Below are 18,566 nucleotides of genomic sequence, written 5' to 3'. Positions count from 1 at the left end.
TTCAGTTGAACTGCGGTTGCGTCAGGGAGAGAAAAGGGAGGAGAAGAAGCTAAGAGACCAAATCAAATAGAACTGGTGCAGCACATTAAAATCAAACTTTCTCATAGCTTTTTTATAGCGACTCGCATTTTGGCAATAGTTTTTTAAATTTTGGGGATTGTGGACAGTTTGTTTTCCTCCCAGTCGTCAGTTCAAAGGCGAGTGATTGGCTTCAGGCTCACATAGTCAAGAGATGAAAGTAGAGCTTGCTCTCTGTATCAAAATGCCTTGGTAAACACGGAAAGGTCAGGAAATAGATTCTTCACTTTGAAATGTCAGCTGATTACTTTATAACAGGCAGCATGAAGCTATTTGAAGGGCTTGTAAGGCAAAAAAAAAGAAAAGGGTTAAGAATAAGGCTTTATCAATAAAGGGCAGAGAAGCATATTCTGTTTTCAGTCTTTTAATATTTAAGAAAAAAATCATATAATAAACTGATACAATCAAATGCAAAACACTTGTGCTCTGCTGGCAGTTCACATTTACATGTCTGATGTAATTCATACAGGAAATACTCTCATGTCGTACACGCCTTTCTAAATGCATCATTGAAATCCTGTAAAGCCCTTAAGATGATATAAGGAATACATAAAAACAACAGCGTTTTGTTTCTGGCTTTTCTCTATTTTTTGCTTAATTTAGTGCTCGATACTTTCACATTGTTATTTCTCTAGAAAGCCTTAAATTTAATTAATTTGAGAAAGATATTGATTCAAATATTCATAATGTATGTCAATACTTAGTCTATGATCTGTCCCAAATAGATTTGGATTCATTTAATGGGCCCATAAGTGTTTTCATTCCATATGCTTTATTGTAAAAGTATATTGAGTCCACCAATTGAATATTTTGAATACATTGAGAAATGTATTGTTGACCCTGTATTGCATTATAACCTTTTTTTAAGTTGATTAATTTTGGAATGAAATACAAATCAAATGTTTGTATAAAACAAAACAAATTATACATACTGCTAGTATAACAAAACAAAAAAAAGATTCAATACCATCAACCAAGGTTAAAAGATTAGTGTTGTAATGTATTTTTCTTTCTTTTACAAAAGCAAAACAGTGTTTTTGTTTTTATTATTAATCACTCATCTGCAATATTAATGCAGTACTAATCAGAGGCAGTAAATTGTTGTGTTGCAGAAAGAAAAAAAAAAGTAGAAAATGTAAGGATGTTGTGCACATTCCCAGCTATCAAACAGTCACTCCTGCCCGGTTCACTTTTACAGTTTCGACTTGAACTTTTGGTCATCGACAATAAAGACCTGAATGAAACCGATTCCAGTGTGAAACTAGTGGGTTTGATCTGTAAAAACAGCAAATGGCAAAACGTCCCCTTACTGAACCTGATAAAAGGTAAAACACTTGTGTGGGATTGTATAGCAAATGATCAGAGAAAAGTAATCCAGACGCAGGTCCAGCTCGTGGAATGTTGTTTGTATGAGAAATAATTAGTCTCACTTGGAAAAAGAAAATCCACACTTTAAAAGGTGTTATTAGTTTAGCAGACGCAGAGATAAGATGGTTTTCCTAATGTTATAGACATAAATGAATACAAAAGAAAGATACATCTGAAAAACAAATAATTGGTGAAATAACATTGGTATGCATTAAATTATTGTACATACATATGGTGTGTTGTATAATTTGTACAGAATACTGTACCATTCGCTAAAAAAGAAAAGAAAATGATTATTACGTTACATATTTGTATCACTTTACACTGCCCTGGTTTTTACTTTGGCATTTGATGCTGAAATCGGAATGACAGCAAAACATTATTTATTCAACAGAGAGGATATCCTGATCATTAATGACACAATAAACATTCTTGATGTGTCCAAAACATTAAGACCAACTTTGGTCGGCCGGAGGCAAAAGAGATTGAAAGAGTAGAGGTTTCCAAAATACTTGTATCAAGCATGAATTTGAGGACATTCAGCAAACATCCTTGAAGTGAGAAAGAATGAAGAATGCTGTAAAATAATCAAGTTTATGTGTGAAGAGTGATATGGAAGCAGTATTTTATGAATGCTCTTTAGAAAATAATAAATGTATCAGCTCGCTGTTGTTAAAAAAAACTCAAAACAAGCAAACAGTTATTATAATGAACATCTGCATGAACGGTTCTAAATATGTTTTAATCCTTAACAAAACTTTTCATACAGCAACAATTTGAAAGTTGTCAAAAATTGAAGATTATTCAAAACGGATCATCATGTTTTGGAGCGGTTCTCTTCATTGAAAAGGTCGACAATAACCGCATGCCAGAAGCGGACCTTAGAGACTCGTTACTGAAAATCAAATCTCTTTCTCGTAGGCTCACAGGGAATTATTCAAATAATTTGAGAATACATTCGGATACAATTTTTTGGAGCCCCATAGAGCCGGAAAACGTTTTAGCAAACAAAGAATATATGAAAAGTAGACAACTTAGAGATGAGTGTGTATGGGAAGAAGGAACACCCTCTCATTGTCCGATGACTGTAGTATCTGACATTAAATGATCTGCTGCGGTCTGCTCAATAGTTTTGCATTGACGTAGTTATAAAGGCCACGGTGACGCCGTCATCTGAATGTGTGGGTGTCTCAGTATATGGGAGTGCTGGGTCCTTGGCTATTGCATCAGTCTGTGGTTGTACGTAGTGTCATTACTGTCTGGGGTAACCGCCCATCGATTGTTTGACAGCTTCCTCCAACGACTTCCGGGTTACCAATAGCCGCACCACGTCCTCATTCTTCTTCGTTAGTCTTTTACGAGCCTGGTCGTGGGTCACCATGGTCATATCCCAGCCGTTCACCTGCGAGGAAGAAAAGGACTGTGTGAGAAAAGCTGGAGCCATTTTCTCCAATTCAAAAGATGACCACCAGTGGGACAAGGTAAGCGTTGCTCCTGTTGCACAGCTCCCATCTTCCTCTTTAGTGTACACATGGTGCCATCTTGTGGATCTATAGCGAAGCTCAGGCTCACTGCACACCTGCATTATTTTGTCTCCCATCCTCAAGCCCGCCTCGTCTGCTGGTCCTCTTGGTGTTATCCTGGTCACATAGATGCCCTATGGGGAAACCCAAACAAATTATTTGTTATGATCACATATGAATAACAGATGGTTAATAAACAATTTATGAAAAGGGCAATTCAAAAATATGAAACAACATGTATACACTGGACAATAATCTTCTGACGAGATGGTAATCTTTGGATTATTCTCCTTCCAATGTTAAAAGTATTAATTGATTCGACTGAATTCAAATGGTAGCACAGACTGGGGTGTAGTTTGGTGAGACGTTGATGATGAAGTTGTGGTCATGTAGAAGTTAGCCTCACTGACTAAACAAAGACATGACAAAGATAAATGCTTTTCCAGCAGTGTGAATCCCTCGCAGTGGCGTTACTTGTCTTCAGTTTGGCTGATCTTTCAACGGGAGGTTGTGAATCCATTGACAGGAAGAGTGAATTAAGTACTGCGGCGCTGATTGGTTAGTTCTTGTCACATGACCGGCGGTTCACTTAATTTAGATTTTTCTATCTCGGTGCATCGTGGACGTACCCTAAAAACAAGCGCATCGCACTGAATGAATATGAGGGCCTTAAATTGGAAAAACCATCAACATGTGTGTCTGAGTAAATAATCAATAATATATCAATAAATTAGCAGCATTGTGTAAGTAACACATTGGTTTATTTTTTATTTAATTATCTGAATTGAAATCCTTTTTTTCTGTAACCTCTGACTATTACAAACAAGCCAACCGATGATGATACGTTTTAATTCATAACTTTGATGAGGGCAGCAAAAAAAAAGCAGCCAATACTTACTTGAACCAACAGGTTGAGCAATTTTTGCTTGAATGACTTAAAATGCCAAAAAAAATGAATGAATGAACTTTTGTTCTTTTAAGTATGAAGTCTTAACGTATTATTAAGTGGTGTCGAGGAGAGAAGAGCACCTGAAAAGCTCTGTGTGAATGTTCCAATAATGATCTCTAACATCTATATAATATCTAAAAAGGAAAGCTTGTGCGACCATAAGGTCAAGCCCAATATACTAACTTATTATTTCTCTGAAACAAGGAATGTGAGCCTGACATTTGTTTGCACATATCCATCTCTCCAGCTCACACTGTACAGAGTCTGTGTAAACCTGCAGTATTCATTTCTCTGACATCAGTGAGCGAGTCTGGTTTGTTCCCACCTGAGGCTGCAAGTAATGTGTTCAAGCATGTCCCATATTTATAGCTCACCAGAGAGCTGCTTCATGCCTCTGTGCCTCACAAAGCTCAGGTAAGAAAGAGAAGAAAAGTCAGGGACGGGGTTACACCATAAAAAGCTTTGTGCTCCAAATAAAACTCTGAAATCTGGAGAAAATCTGACAAATTCTAATTTATCGAGAAATACAGGATTCTGTTTGCAATACTTAAAATATAAATCTATTTGATGTATATTTGACTTAATGAGACAAACGTCAGTTTAATCTTCTACTATTTGAGTTTAAAGGATCTCTCAGATATCAGTAAATGTCTTAGTAAATAAAGAAATATTAATTTAGTTGCCATCACCCACTCAGCCAACTGCAATACTTAAGCAGCTAAATGACACACGCAACTTACTTTGTCAGTCTTGTCATCAGAGAAGGGGTTCTGTCCAGGGTCCTGGTCTATCCCTCCTCCGATGCTGAAGCCCAGAATCAGATTATCTCCATGTCGCAACTTCTCGATCTGAATTCGTTGCTTTTTTAAGACAGAAAAAAATAAATCTGTCAAATCTCTCTTCATAGGACATTACCCGGCCGATTTATAAACCCTGAGACACACACACACACACACACACACACACACACACACACACACACACACACACACACACACACACACACACACACACACACACACACACACACTTTGGAAAATGCTGTGCAAATGTAAATGAAAAAGGAAGAAAATGACTGTAGACACTCAAATTACAATCCAGTGATTCACTGATTAATCCACCACAGGCACATTTCAACGCATGACAAATGGGAGGATTCACAGGCTGTTCTCAAGTGATTGAAGTGCACACTGGAACAGAGACGTTATGAGTGCCGCCCTGCCCTTGACACTGACAAGCAGCTGCAGGCTCACGGCCCACCAGATGGATGGATGACTCCATCAGCAGTGCTCTTTACAACACTGCTTGACACAAAGGCTGCCTGTGTGTGTGGTGATGAATAACCAGACATTCACAGAGTGGTGTGGCTGATACAATGAAGACTGAGGATGTCTGGAACTCTTTTAATACACACTCAAGTCAGTCTGGACTTGCTGGCACTTCAACATATTTTCCTCTCCCAATAAAAAGAGGTTTTTAAACCTGATAATCATTCTGTCATCAAATAAACAAAAACTACGCATTTCAATATTTGGACTTGGCATTTACCAACTATACACATGGTGATATCCATATACACACGTCATGGTCGTTCAGAGTGGATGCCACACTAACACACAATGAGGAAGTTGACCTGCACGCTTCCTTAACGCTGGCCTGCGCCCCACACCTCACATGCCATCATTGCAATTCTACCTGAAGTATTACACTTTGGCTTAATCATTAAAGCTCCGTTTGCAGTTGTGGTAATTCCTGCAGCATTTGAAAGCATCGCACACTCACAATTCAATCAAAGTCCGCTTTATATTCTGTAATTTTTGTATTAAGCGTCAACGAAAAGGGAACAAATATTCTTTGGAAGTGAACCGGAAGACGCAGTCACACGGATGGTGACGCCCATCTGTGAACTCTCTCGAGACAAGACGCATTTTGATAAAGTGTAACGTATGCAGCGTTCAAGTTTCATAGCCTATCTTGAAGTACGACTTTCATACTGCAACACATTTCTTTGAAAAGTGAGAAAAACTAGCAGAATAAAGTCCTTAACCCTCCCTGTCAGCTCGCTCTCTTTACCGTAAAGCTCGGTATACAGGTGCACCGCGGCTTTCAGGGCGGCTGGTTTAAGCAAGATGCGAGCAACGGCGAGCTTTGTTGTTTAGCTCAAAAAAAAGAAAGTAACATTACGATTGATGTAACTTGTCTCCGCCATGACTAACGTTTGCGAACACTAGTTTATTCAGAGTTTTGAACTGATGCGGTGTCGCGTTAACGTCGGACATCAGCCGAACAATAGAGACCCGCTGAATGGACACAGCCCTCCTCTAAAACTTACCACAACAGCAGTCAGCGGCTGTCCTGCGATGAAATTCGACATTGTTCCGCTATATTTTGTTAGGACAACAAATGTAGAAACTTGCAATAAAGTCAGAGAAAAGAAGTCTCGAGTATGGGGCAACTTCCCAGATCAAGACATGAGTAAAAGCAGGCTGATCCCTGGCTGGAGACCAACTGCTTCCCAGATAACGTCACCTTGCCCCCTCCAGCCGAGCAGAGTCGCGCGTTTTGTAGCACGGGGTAGCCGCGGAGGGCGGTGTTTAACAGTTGGATGTCGCCCCCATTGACGCTGTAGAAACAGGCGTGACGAATCCAACTCCCCATGGGGGTTGTTGCTCCACCCGAGACAAGGTTTGTGTTTCCTTAAAAGGAACTGGCAACTCGTGACCCCCTTTGTGAGTCTGCATGCATGGGCCAACCATCTGCTTTACAACTTTATCTGAGAGATACAGTTGTGAAGCCGCTCATAAGACAGAGCATCGACAGGGGAAGTGAGTAGATTAAAAAAAAAAAAAAGCTAGTTTATGGATAATTAGGGGTTGCTTTCGTTTGCATGGTAATACGTGTTGAACTGATTTATTGATGAAGTATTGTCTTTTTTATACTTTTGTTTCATTTTTTTGCTCGAATACTTTACTTTTACTTTACTTGGTTCACTCTCTGCTTCTGCTCTTCAGATTTACACTTCATAACATTTTAGAGCCAACAAATTAAGTTTTACCTACATCTACAATTGTGCACACTATGAAACTTGGCAAACAGCAGACTTTAAATGGTACTTTTACATTGTAAAATCATGTACATCCAATGTGGTTTACTTCCACTAGATGGTAGTCTATATTGACACAAGTTGTTTCCATTAGTTTGGTATGAAGGTATTGACCTTTTCTATTGTTAAAAATATCAAAACTTGCAGAAACTTTACTCAATAATTGATCAAATTATTGCAAAAGTCATAACTTAAAAAACATAATGTTTTGGAACATTATGAGAACAGTTGCAGTTCAATGACACTGAGTGTGGGATAGAAAAGGACTGCAGAGTCAATGGGTTCCTGGTCCAAATGGGTCTCCACCACTGCATGCAAAAGGGACTGCTGAAAAGCCATAACAGATTGTTCAAAGATGATTTATTTAGGCAAGAATTAGATACTTTGAACAGATTTATTATTAAGTTGTATAAATAAGAAATATTTTGATGCTTAATATTAAGAACAAGAATCTAACATTTGCTATAAAAAAGTGATTTGTACCCCTTTCCGTGTCCAGAGATTATGTGAAAGTACACTCACCTGTTTGTTTCTAAAACAAGTCTAATCCGCGTCTGCAGTTTCTTCCCGTCATGTTGCAGATAACAGATCTGCCCCTGATGCTAAGGCTCCTGTATTCAAAGCAGCTGACACAAACTCTGTCATTGCTGATTTACATGCCCTGCCTCAAACCTCTTCCTGCTGCCTCTTCATACATTACATTACCAAAGAGGCATATAACAACATTACACCTGAGTTCAAAAGCCAGGGAAGGAACTAGTGATCTGTTGCGTGGAGCACATTTGCATTACTTCCCTTTATGTAACAATGTGCATCTGTCTTCTCTGTTGAATAAACTAGCAACAAAATGAAAGGTGAAGTACTCAAAGGTCATTGGCACTAATGACAGTAACATGGGGACAGTTGACCCTCATAATGCTTCCTTCCCTTATCCTCTGTAATTGTGTACTTGAAGAGTGATACAAGCTCCTCTTTATTCAGCGTGACGCTCTTTGTCCTGCACCCACTCAGCGTTTGATCCATCTCGACATTTTATTTCTAAGGGAGCAGGATAGTGAATCAGAAGCCTGGAGCAAACGGTGGAGGTGGATGGTATTCATAAGGTAACTCTCCATCAGTCAGTCTCATGTCCGTGCAGGTGTAGGAAAATGGTGGAGCATTGGAGGTCTGCTGCCCTGAGCTGATTTGGTACTCATTGTCAGCGTTTCCGCTCCTCTCAGTCGTCTCCATGTGGACCTCTGCGTACTCCTGTGAATTGCTTCTCTTCTTTTGGAACTTCTTCCTGAAGTTCTTCAGATTGGAGACAACTGACAACTTGGCCTCCTGGTTCCTTGCAGGCTGGATGTTGCCGCTGAGGGGTTGCTCGGTGGCTGTAGGTGTGGGGGAAATCTCAGAGAGCGTTGCGATGCACGCCTGGTCCTGCTTCAGAGGAGGAAGCAAAATCCGAGCAGGGAGCCGAGGAGCCTGGTTGTCGACTGTGCATCTCTTTCTGGTCACGAGCTGAAGATCATGAACATGAAATGTTAGAAAATAAAAAGGGCACCGTACAATTTCAGGTATATGTTTAACACTTTAAGTGAGTAATTATGTCGAAATAAACAACAAAGTTTATCAGTCAAAACTTCAGCTTCATCAGGACTGCATGGGTGTGTTTTGATCCGATTTGATTGACAGTGGCCTTGCAATGTACGAAAACAACCCCCACAACTGTCATCAGATTTTGTTTTAAAGTTTGCTTCAAATTTGATTTGTGAACAAAAGTTATGACATTTTCCTGCTGAGCCCACTTTAAAAAAAATATAAACAACCAAAACTGTTATAAGTTTGGAAGAAAACTATGTGCCCTTATGAGACACTAAGAACAGGAAGCTTTCTCGAGAATAACATTGATCTGACATCAATTGGATATCTTTTATTTTCAGATAAGCTAATAAAAAATTAAAAAAAACTTAGATCAGCACTACCAGGGGTGGGAGGGAGGAGGGGATGCGAGGATGTTCTTCCAAATTAAGGTAAAGTTTGTCCGGAGCCAGGCCTGAAGAGTTCTTTGGTCGATAAGGAAGAGCGTATGGGCTTTCTCCTTGTGATGATGGGTGACCTATGCTGCCATGCACAGAGTTGGTTGGCAAACAACTTGTGTTTGCGTAAAGATTTCTTTGGGAAAACAACAACTCTGCATAGTCAGTCTCGTCCTCCGAGATCTTCAGTGAGATCAGAGAGAGAGACAGAGAGAGAGAAACAGAGCATTAGTGGGTCTTTTCTGTGATGCACATCACACGGTGACCTCCGAAAACACACATTAATCATTTATGACACCTGCATTCATTCCTCACCTGCCCACAAGGGACAGTCAGCACCTCACTGAAAGGCATGATGGGAGTCCGCTTGTGAAAGTCCACTATGTCCTGCAGACAGCGGTGACGCCTGTTCTCCCCTAGTATGATGTAATGGCCGTCCTCCAATGCATCGATCATGAAATGTCTGCAGCGGTCCTCGACACTGAGGGTCAAAGAGATGGAGAGGATGTGTCAAGAAGAGTGACCGGGACAGGGCTTCGAACCTTCCGGACCAAACGTGTGAGTGTGAAATGTAAAACGAAGCTCACCGGTGAGAGAGAGAGTAGCCAATCCTGCTCTCACCGACTCTGATGAGGAAGTAGCCCGGAGGCCTGGACATTAGCAGGTCCTCCGCCACCCTGCACAGAAACGTGGATGCAAATTTCCACCAAACAAAACTAGAAAAACGTACAAACACACACACGCGCATATTTAAATCTGTAAATGATAGCACGTAGACTGGAGTTGGACTCAGTAAGCGATGAAACTCTGCCTAGGAATTCATCGTCTTAAGATCTGTAGGAAACAGATTAGCTTTCGCAAAATGTTCTTACCACATGAACTTAAATACAGCAGGACATTTCAGTCTCATCCGTAAAGTAACAGATGGAGTACATGCTGCTTATTAATGATTCTACTGTGTTATTTAAAGTTGTGACTGTGTTCAGTGGATGTGGTGGAAGAGGAAAATGCTTCACAATAATCATGCTCCAGCATTATAAAAGCCAGGGTTACCATTCAAGATACTACTGAAAATGATTATAAATCTGTGGTTTATGATTAATAATTATGTGTTGTACTTGTAGATAAAAGATATCTTAGCTTGTTCGTTTTGCTTTTAGTGTCAATATTAAAGACAAATCTGTTGTCAGTCAAAATACACGAGTTACGTTTTTTGTGGTTTTGATGTTGAGCATCACTTACAGAAGAACATGCTTGTATGAAGGTTTGAGAATAATAGTGGAGCTTTATCTTTATGTGGTTTCCAAGAACTTCCTGAAAAGTTATTTGTACTTCCTGAAAATATGACTTTCTTTCTTTGTCTAGGCTTATAAGTTATTTACTCGTTTCCAACGTTTGTTGTGTTGATCTCTTGCTTATTTTTCAACCTACTTTTCAACCTGAGATTATATATATATAAATATATATATAAAGCAGAGTAACAACATGACACATGCATGTACAGGGCTATAAACAGGAGTTATCTCAAAAAGAATGCAAACTGCATACCTATACTTTTATGGTGCACAGGTTTTTAAAACATGGCTCTCTGCATTCCTTTTTGTCTGCCAATCACAGCTGCAGATGGCAGACAGTGATATACTTTGAGAACTTACTTCCTGGAAATGATCCCATGAAACCATTTGGGGATGATGCCGTTCCTGATCACCTTCTGGAGCTGGGACTCTGTGAACCAGGTGACAGCATCATACTGTCCCTGTGACGACTGACAGCTCATTATATCCTCTGTTGGGTGTGTTGGACAATTCACTGAGGGGAAGAACCTGCAAATGCATTATTTACAGCTCATTGAGGTCTTACATAAGAAACAGGTACATCGAGTACACGGAGTACACAGAGTACATCCAATTCAAGCCCCATACAGATATATGAGCTGCCAGAAAATAAAGATCACTGCATTTAGGCTTATGTGCCATTAATAGCAGAGTATGCAATCAAATGCCCATGATGTGATGATATTTTTCCTTTTCCATGTTCATTGTTCCTCTTCCAATTAATTTAAGCATCTTTTTGTACATTTTTTTACAATACAAAAGCTTTGAGGATGTTGGATGTATCACAGTTTGTACCAGTTAAACTTGTAAAATATTGAAGAAGCCAAAACCGCTTTGATTTGATTCATTCAAAGAATGAAAAATGTCTCCTTTAAAAAACTCAAATGATTAAAAAAAGACACTGTATTTGCAAACAAAACTCAAGAAATGTCGACATTCAACGAAGCCCACAGCAAATGTTACTCACCTATGCTCTGGCAGCTTCCTGATGAAAATAACACGGCAGATCTCACTCACCTGCCTACACCTGTGTGGGGGCGGAGGCAAAACGCACACACTAGTGAGCAGCTGTTTGCCGAATACATTCAGAGAGAACACGGCATGATGCAGCCAAATTAGAAATCCTTTATACGGTCAGACAGAAGATGAACACTGATCTTGAAGTATGACAGTGTATTTGGATTATAGGAATGTAGCCTACATAGATGTGTATATTATAAAGCCACAGCTGTATGACATGAGGTTAAAGTGAATGTAAAATGACAGGTTTCAGTCCGGCCCTCTAAAGCCGTTGCATAACCTTACGTTTGCTCCAGTATCAGTTCAGAACAGCAATCGGATTGGTTTAAGTGGATATATGTCCAGCTAATGCCTGTGCCAGGTGTGTATTGAAATGTGGAAAGTACATGTACATAAAGAGAAACGGTTGAGGCTCAACTTCTGTGCTGCAAATACACTTCTTTTCATTTTGAGAAAGATGTAGTTGTCTTTGTTTCTCAAAGCCTTTGCTGGTCGTTGTGTTTGATCAGTGAAGTTTTATTGAGGCTCTCCTTTTCTGCAAAGCTAGCTACCAACAGTAGCCTAATATGTGGTTTTTAAAGGAAATAAGACAGCTGCTGCTCAGCTGAATAGTTAATATATGCTAATGCTATACAAATGTGCGCATGTGAAAAAGCTTCTCGGACTCCCATCCGCTGTTTTAGTCAGAGAGGAAGCTCCAGAGAGGAAGTATCTTAACACTGAAGTTCATCGTCTGTGGCGTTATTGTTGTTGCTGATTTACTGTTTTATAAATTAATTCAATAAAGATTCCTGGTGAGGCTGGAGAGCCACTTTGGGTCAAGTGAAAAATAACCAATTCGAGAAGTTTGCTCCCACAAGTTGAGTGTCTAACTGAAAAAGAACTTCATAAAAGGTCAAAGTCTTACTTCCTTAATTCTACTCAAATAATTGATACCTGCAGCCATATGATTGCAAATGCTGAGCGTTCATGTATTTGACAGGTTTCTAGAGACTTTTATATTGTAATTTAGGCAAGGACAGAGCACAACTTGACATGGGTATTATTTGAAAATGGATGTAAATTCAAAATCAAGACATGAACCCCTTAAAAAAGTCAAATTGAGTGATTTTTTTAAGGATTCATTTTTAATTAACATTTTTTTCATTTAAATCAACTTCACAAGGGACTTATTCCCCATAAAGTCATGATCGGTCATCTTTATTATGGTTGGCTAAGACATTGAATATAAAAATTGAAAGTGTTTAGAAAGTGCATTTTCAATGTTACATTTTCTGATTATAAGTCAAATGTAAATATCAAATACACAAAGTAACCTTCTTCATATTGTTTAATATATTTAAACTTCTACATGAATTTCCCCCCAAAAAGAAAGGAGCAGAAGTTGAAAAACATTTATTTAAGAATCTTTTAATAAATCATCAAAACACATATCTACAAAATGTGTAGATCAATAAGATTCATGAACCTTCAGTACAATCATTGTAGATCTTATTTACAATTGCTGAATTATTTTATTCATTCCCCATGAAATCCATCAATAAATCAGCAATGAAATCCAAATTTAGTTTGGGAATGCTGATAATATGTTAACATGGACCTGGCAAGAAACTACAAATCACTCCAATCAAATGAAGTTCAGATGGAATTTAAGACAAACTCAATCTTTTTCATCATGGCATGACTTGACTTCTGCCAGTTAAACCGAAAAGGTTCCAAAAGTCAAACCATGTTAACAGAAATGATTTACATCCACAGGTTACAAATACACAGTTAATATTAAATTCAGGACTTCTCTGCACCGCTAGAAATGATTTGCACTCACTGTAAAACATCACAGGTGATTTTCAGCTTTCAATTAGTTTCCTATTCTTATGCCTGAAGAGCTCAACCCAGCAACAGGAGAAGTGGCGAAGAAAATAAAAACGGCAAGAATCCTTTGCACATTTCTAATCTTAAATAAAGCTTGTCAAATCAAAACGTGCAAAGCTTTTTTCAAGGGTTTCTATGCAGATTGCATAGTTAAGACAGCCATGATACTGGACCAAAACGAGACATGGGCTGTCTGGGGAGAGGAGGAAGAGGGGAGGGGAAAAGAGAGAGACAGGGTGGGTGAGGGTGCGTCTGGGCTTCCCAAAAGCATAAATGTGGATACAAATGCATAAGCTGGAAAAAAAACTGGACTATCAAATAGATAGGAATGTTGTAATGGGAGACGCATCTCTAAATCAAAGGCCTTCTGTATAGTTTCATTATACCAACTCAACAGACATGGTTCAGTGCTCAATAGTTTCTACGAAGCCCACAAACTTGTGCATGAATATTCTTCGCTTGAGACCGCGACAAAACAGTCAACAAATGTTCAGAACTTTTTTTTTTCCAGAAAGAACAAAAAGGAAAAGTGCATAATAAATTGATAAGAACATAAAAGGGCACTTCGTAATTTTGGTGCTATGTTTTGTTTCACTCCATAAATACTGCTACAGCACAAGGCCCAGAAAACAGTTGTGTACGTGTTCCCCCACTGGAACTGACGACAAGAAGAAGTATGAATGCATAAAACAATGATTGCATCATTGCTGCGTAATTGTATTGCCTCCAGGTGTCAGAGTTAGGTATTGTTATCAGATGGAACGACTACTTGCCACCAATCACATCATATCTTATCCAGAGACATTGCAATACCTAAAATGACGAGGCAAGCAACAACAAAAGGAATCTGTGTGCTCATAAAACAAGCATACTTAGGTCAAGAGCCCAGCCTAACTGCAACCATATGAATACTTAAAACAGGCTCAACCTGGGACCCACACACATCACATTGCACATTAAAGTGTTCACAAGAGGAATGTTGCAGTCTAAGAAAATAAACTGAGAGACATGTAGAAAAAGATGGACAGATGACATGTAAACCTCAATGTTGATATGATGAGAAACATGCGTCGCCACTATTGTTTCATATCGTGAAGCCTAATCAATGATACATATTTACATGTTGTGTTTACATAAAGTGGATGTAGGAAAGTCTAGGCCACCAAGTCAGTACACAAATGTGGCATAATAGGTTGGCTTATACTCTCGTCACCTTGGATATATACATTGCATTAAACGACAGATGGAGTATATTCAAAATTATTAGGAAGCCTGTTGGAGTAGTAAGGCTTTTCTGGAAGTATAATTTGAGCTATTTTGAGTGATAAGGATGGAATAACTAAGACTTCACCAAGAGACACTGACAACAGTTGAAAGAATTCCTCTTGGAATCAGACATTATTGCGAATAGTAAAGGTTTGATCGTTTCTCGTGCCTCACAAGGAAGCCGTCTTTAAAAGTCAATACAGTCGAAGGAAACAAGTTGGAAGCGTTAATCTAATGATCAGATTTATCGTTTTACCGAAGCCACAGTAGTTCAGTTGTCAAGGGAACCAAGAGGGCGATAAACTTTTGTCTTTCAGAGAAGAGAAACAGAAAAGGAGGAAGACAAATGAAGAAAAATAAAAAAAAGGGAGATCAGAGTGTGCTCTGTCCAGTTCTGTCCAGCGGGGGACACAGTTAAGGCGAAGGTGGATGCCAACACTTAAGTCTCCTCAAAGGAGCGTGCAGCGGAAGAAACTGCTCTTCTTGGGTTGTTCTGTGATCTTCACTCCTTGATTGCTGCCCTGCGGGTTATTGCCCTCCTAAAATACACACAAATAAGAAAACACATTAAAAATCAGAAAACTGCAAATAAGATTTATAACAATTAAGTTTCCACTCTATTACATTCTTACCAGCTTCTTGTCCATTTTTGCTTTAATGTCTCTAGCAAGGGTTAAGAAGGCCTGCAGACAAAACAATGTAATAACAAATTAAATAAACCATTTTTTAAATTAAATTAAACCACATTAATAATAGCACTCCGAGTAGGACCAATAGTTTGACAAGAAAGATTGTAAGTGTACATCACTGCAAAAATTCCGAGTCATCAATATACAAGAAGCAAACAATGTACATGATATGCGCACAATGTGAGGGTATGTGCATGTACTTTAATGGTTCAATAAGATTATTGTCTTTTGCATTGCATGCTATGATTATAGCTCACCTAATAGGAAACCTAATAGTCTGATGGTGTATTAATATTTCCTATTTTATTTTGTACAGTCTACAACCACTTTGCCCTTTGTACAGTAGATAACCATTACAAAAAACAAATGAATAGATATTTACTCCCATCCCTTCTGTGCAGTGAATTACTCAAACTCTATGACAAATACACAGACAACAATCTCAGAAAAAGTGTGAACTCACATTTTCGACATTGATGTTTGCCTTTGCACTGGTCTCCATGAACTTGATACCGTACTCCAGTGCCAGCTGCCAGAATGAGTCACAAAACAGAATCAGTGTCAGTTGTCAAGCAAAACTAGCCAGGACAATAAATATGTTCCTCAAGACACTGCGGATAAAAGTGTATTTAAAAAAAATAAAAAATAAATAAAGCTTTCAAGTGCATTCATTTGTCAACTTTATCGCCACACCTTCTCTCCTTTGTCTTTGGACACCTGCCGCTTGTCATTGACATCACATTTGTTCCCAAGGACCATCCTTTCCACATCTGCTGATGCATGCTGTGGAAGATAATTTGGTTTGGAGAAAAGACAGAATGAATCAAATTAATACACACTCTTTAGCTCTTTATAAAGATGAGTGCGGAAATAAAACACACAGAGCCACTTCCAGTAATGCAAACCAGTTACCTCTTCTATATTCCGTATCCAGTTCTTGATGTTGTCAAAAGACTTCTCATTGGTAATGTCATACACCAGCATGATGCCCTGGAGAAGAAAAGACATAGGAGATTAAGTGTCTCATGTGATTTTCTGCTGTTCATGTCAGCCTTCATTAGTGATGGATCACATGATTTAGCAGCCTTAGGTAAAAGTATGGCACTTGAATACCAAAGAAAACAGGGATCAATTAGGTTACTGAATTAAAACATCCAGACACAGGCATCCAGTTAAACTTGAACTCAAGGAGCCACAAACAAAAATACCATTCAATTTACAAATTCCCAGGTATGTGCAAAATTAACAATAACAATGGTGGGTGTGGTTCTGGTAAAGCTGTATGCTACAGCGCACACACTTGAGATAACCAGCACTTCACCCATTTAGGTAGAAGAAATAATCTATACCATAGTTTAAGTTCTTAAGATGACAATGCAACCTACCATGGCTCCTCTGTAGTAGGCTGTCGTGATGGTCCTGAACCGCTCTTGTCCTGCTGTATCCCTACATAGAAAACACATTTTATTTTACCCTGCAGATGGATTGCCATTGAGCAAATAGCATGGATGCAAAGGGAAATGGCTGACCTCTGTCAAAAGTTAACAGTCAGCTGGGTTTTGTTTCAAATTGCAAAACCAGCAACTTTGAGGGCATTTGAGAGATGCCTCATGCAGCCACACAGCACAGCTGTTGTTCGCCATGACCACTCAAATAGAATAACATATATATATTATTGTATTTCTATGGTCTAAACATAGCTACAATGCTAATTTAAACCTATTGTCTCTACAATTATTAAAAAGGCACAGTGTAGATACATTCACTTTAGAGTAACATTTGCCCCTAGTTCCAGTCTTTATGCAAGAGTGAACATATCACAACACATCAGTATTGAAAGCATAAAATAAATAGATGCTGATAATTTCATCGAAGCTTTGGTAAGACAAAGCAAATTTGTCAAAATATTATTTTGATGTACATTTTTCAACAGATTCAAACTTATTTAATAACAGCTAATACAGCTTTTAATATGTGAGACAATAAAATCAGATGGTAAAAGTGATTTATTTATTGTATATTGTTTCTTTGATACAATATATTGTACGATATATTGATATGAGTATTCAACTTGATTTTGGTGATACCACATCACCTATATATATATATATATATATATATATATATATATATATATATATATATATATATATATATATATATATCAAACCTACTACTTTACTTTATGTTGTGCTCTACCGATTACTATTTATATTACTGTTTTTGTTTACTATTTCTCTTGTGTGCACTTTACCGGTTTGCTACACAAAAAGATACACAAAGCAAATATTAGCAGCCTAATAAAACCACTATGCAATAAACCCTGTTATATTAAGCGCTGCTTTCCTTTGGGTTAAGATGCACCTTGAGCCTCTCAAGTGGCAACTGGAGTATATTGATTTTTCTTCATAAATATGTCTTCCGCCACATCATGTCAAGCTGTGCCACGAAAGCATCGTATGTACTGTGACCATCTTACCATATCTGAAGCTTGATCTTCTTTCCATCTAATTCTATTGTTCTGATCTTGAAATCAATACCTGTGGGACAAAACAAAAGTCACACAACTCAACTTAACTCAAGGTCAAATTTCATCTGTCAAACTGACACGACACAGCCCTGACAGTGACATCGGTTTCGTTTTAGGAACACAGAGTGGTTGAATGGTTCATAAATATGGTCTGTCACGTTGGTTACGAGAGTGCGAAGTACAGACAGGAACCCGTATGAAAAATGACTGCCACCTAACGTTAGCTAACTGACAGCTTTGTAGCTCGTTAGTTCAGCCAGCCATGGTTCACATATACAGTATATCTACTCTAACGCGAACAGTTCCAACGTACAAGTGCTGTCCACGTATATAAACTCGTTAAAATAGAACTGTCAGCTGTGGAAAAGCTCTTCTAACAAGCCGGCTGAGCCGCTTCCTGACTAGCAAGAAAAGTTAGCTCGAACCTAGCACGACGGGATGGGCTGCTTCCACCACCTTTCGGCTTAGACAACACTGTTAATGTTACCGTTACGCACCTATAGTAGAGATAAATGTTGAGTTGAAGGCATCTTCCGAAAATCTGAATAGCACGCAGGTCTTTCCGACGCCTGAATCGCCGATTAAAAGTAGTTTAAACAAGTAATCATAAGTCTTCGCCATGTTATTAGTTAGCTTACTACTGCGGATATCCCGCCCGTTTGTAGAGACGGAGACGTCACTGCGCGAGAGCTGCCTGTTGGTCAAATCACCTGTCACTCATCTCTGTCGGCGTGGCTCCGGAAGTTGCAATCCCGTTTGGGTTCACTCGTTTTGATGTGTGCGGTCACCCGGATCAAACGATGTGTTAATTAGTCG

General features: G+C 38.8%; 3 protein-coding genes across 3 annotated transcripts; all 3 read right to left on the bottom strand.

The window, feature by feature from the left end:
* Window positions 1-637: 637 nt before the first annotated feature.
* On the bottom strand, window positions 638-6,422 carry tax1bp3 (Tax1 (human T-cell leukemia virus type I) binding protein 3). The gene is made up of 4 exons (XM_068591460.1): window positions 6,251-6,422; window positions 4,659-4,778; window positions 3,026-3,103; window positions 638-2,848 (listed from the first exon to the last, which is right to left on the bottom strand). Exons 1-4 carry the CDS (start codon window positions 6,290-6,292, stop codon window positions 2,699-2,701), a joined length of 390 nt encoding a protein of 129 aa, XP_068447561.1. The 5' UTR covers window positions 6,293-6,422; the 3' UTR covers window positions 638-2,698.
* A 1,658-nt stretch (window positions 6,423-8,080) lies between these two features.
* Window positions 8,081-10,816, bottom strand: hsh2d (hematopoietic SH2 domain containing). Its single transcript, XM_068591774.1, has 5 exons — window positions 10,695-10,816; window positions 9,627-9,716; window positions 9,355-9,520; window positions 8,986-9,222; window positions 8,081-8,521 (listed from the first exon to the last, which is right to left on the bottom strand). The coding sequence occupies exons 1-5, from the start codon at window positions 10,814-10,816 to the stop codon at window positions 8,081-8,083; spliced, it is 1,056 nt and encodes a 351-aa protein (XP_068447875.1).
* A 1,971-nt stretch (window positions 10,817-12,787) lies between these two features.
* LOC137794522 (ras-related protein Rab-8A) lies at window positions 12,788-18,413 on the bottom strand. The gene is made up of 8 exons (XM_068591370.1): window positions 18,248-18,413; window positions 17,700-17,760; window positions 16,606-16,666; window positions 16,133-16,210; window positions 15,914-16,003; window positions 15,684-15,749; window positions 15,164-15,214; window positions 12,788-15,070 (listed from the first exon to the last, which is right to left on the bottom strand). Exons 1-8 carry the CDS (start codon window positions 18,369-18,371, stop codon window positions 14,981-14,983), a joined length of 621 nt encoding a protein of 206 aa, XP_068447471.1. The 5' UTR covers window positions 18,372-18,413; the 3' UTR covers window positions 12,788-14,980.
* Window positions 18,414-18,566: the final 153 nt, after the last annotated feature.

This window comes from Clinocottus analis, unplaced genomic scaffold (assembly GCF_023055335.1).
Source record: "Clinocottus analis isolate CAN_PGR_092001 unplaced genomic scaffold, fCliAna1.0.p SCAF_25, whole genome shotgun sequence".
NCBI lineage: Eukaryota > Metazoa > Chordata > Actinopteri > Perciformes > Cottidae > Clinocottus > Clinocottus analis.
The sequence above is the reverse complement of the archived record's forward strand: the minus strand, read 5'-3'. Positions and strand labels throughout refer to the sequence as shown.

Bases quoted from the DNA above. Each gene is read 5' to 3' on its own strand.
- tax1bp3 (XM_068591460.1), bottom strand. From the start codon at position 6,292: ATGTCGAATTTCATCGCAGGACAGCCGCTGACTGCTGTTGTG. The intron at 3,104-4,658 runs GTAAGTTGCGTG...GTTTCCCCATAG, and splicing joins CTGATGACAAGACTGACAAA to GGCATCTATGTGACCAGGAT. The intron at 2,849-3,025 runs GTGTGCAGTGAG...TCTTCCTCGCAG, and splicing joins TGGGAGACAAAATAATGCAG to GTGAACGGCTGGGATATGAC.
- hsh2d (XM_068591774.1), bottom strand. From the start codon at position 10,816: ATGAGCTGTCAGTCGTCACAGGGACAGTATGATGCTGTCACCTGGTTC. The intron at 9,521-9,626 runs GTGAGCTTCGTT...TTTGACCCTCAG, and splicing joins GGCTACTCTCTCTCTCACCG to TGTCGAGGACCGCTGCAGAC. The intron at 8,522-8,985 runs GTAGTGCTGATC...CATGATCTTCAG, and splicing joins CCTCCTCCCTCCCACCCCTG to CTCGTGACCAGAAAGAGATG.
- LOC137794522 (XM_068591370.1), bottom strand. From the start codon at position 18,371: ATGGCGAAGACTTATGATTACTTGTTTAAACTACTTTTAATCGGCGAT. The intron at 16,211-16,605 runs GTAGGTTGCATT...TTTCTTCTCCAG, and splicing joins CCTACTACAGAGGAGCCATG to GGCATCATGCTGGTGTATGA. The intron at 16,004-16,132 runs GTAACTGGTTTG...TATCTTCCACAG, and splicing joins GGATACGGAATATAGAAGAG to CATGCATCAGCAGATGTGGA.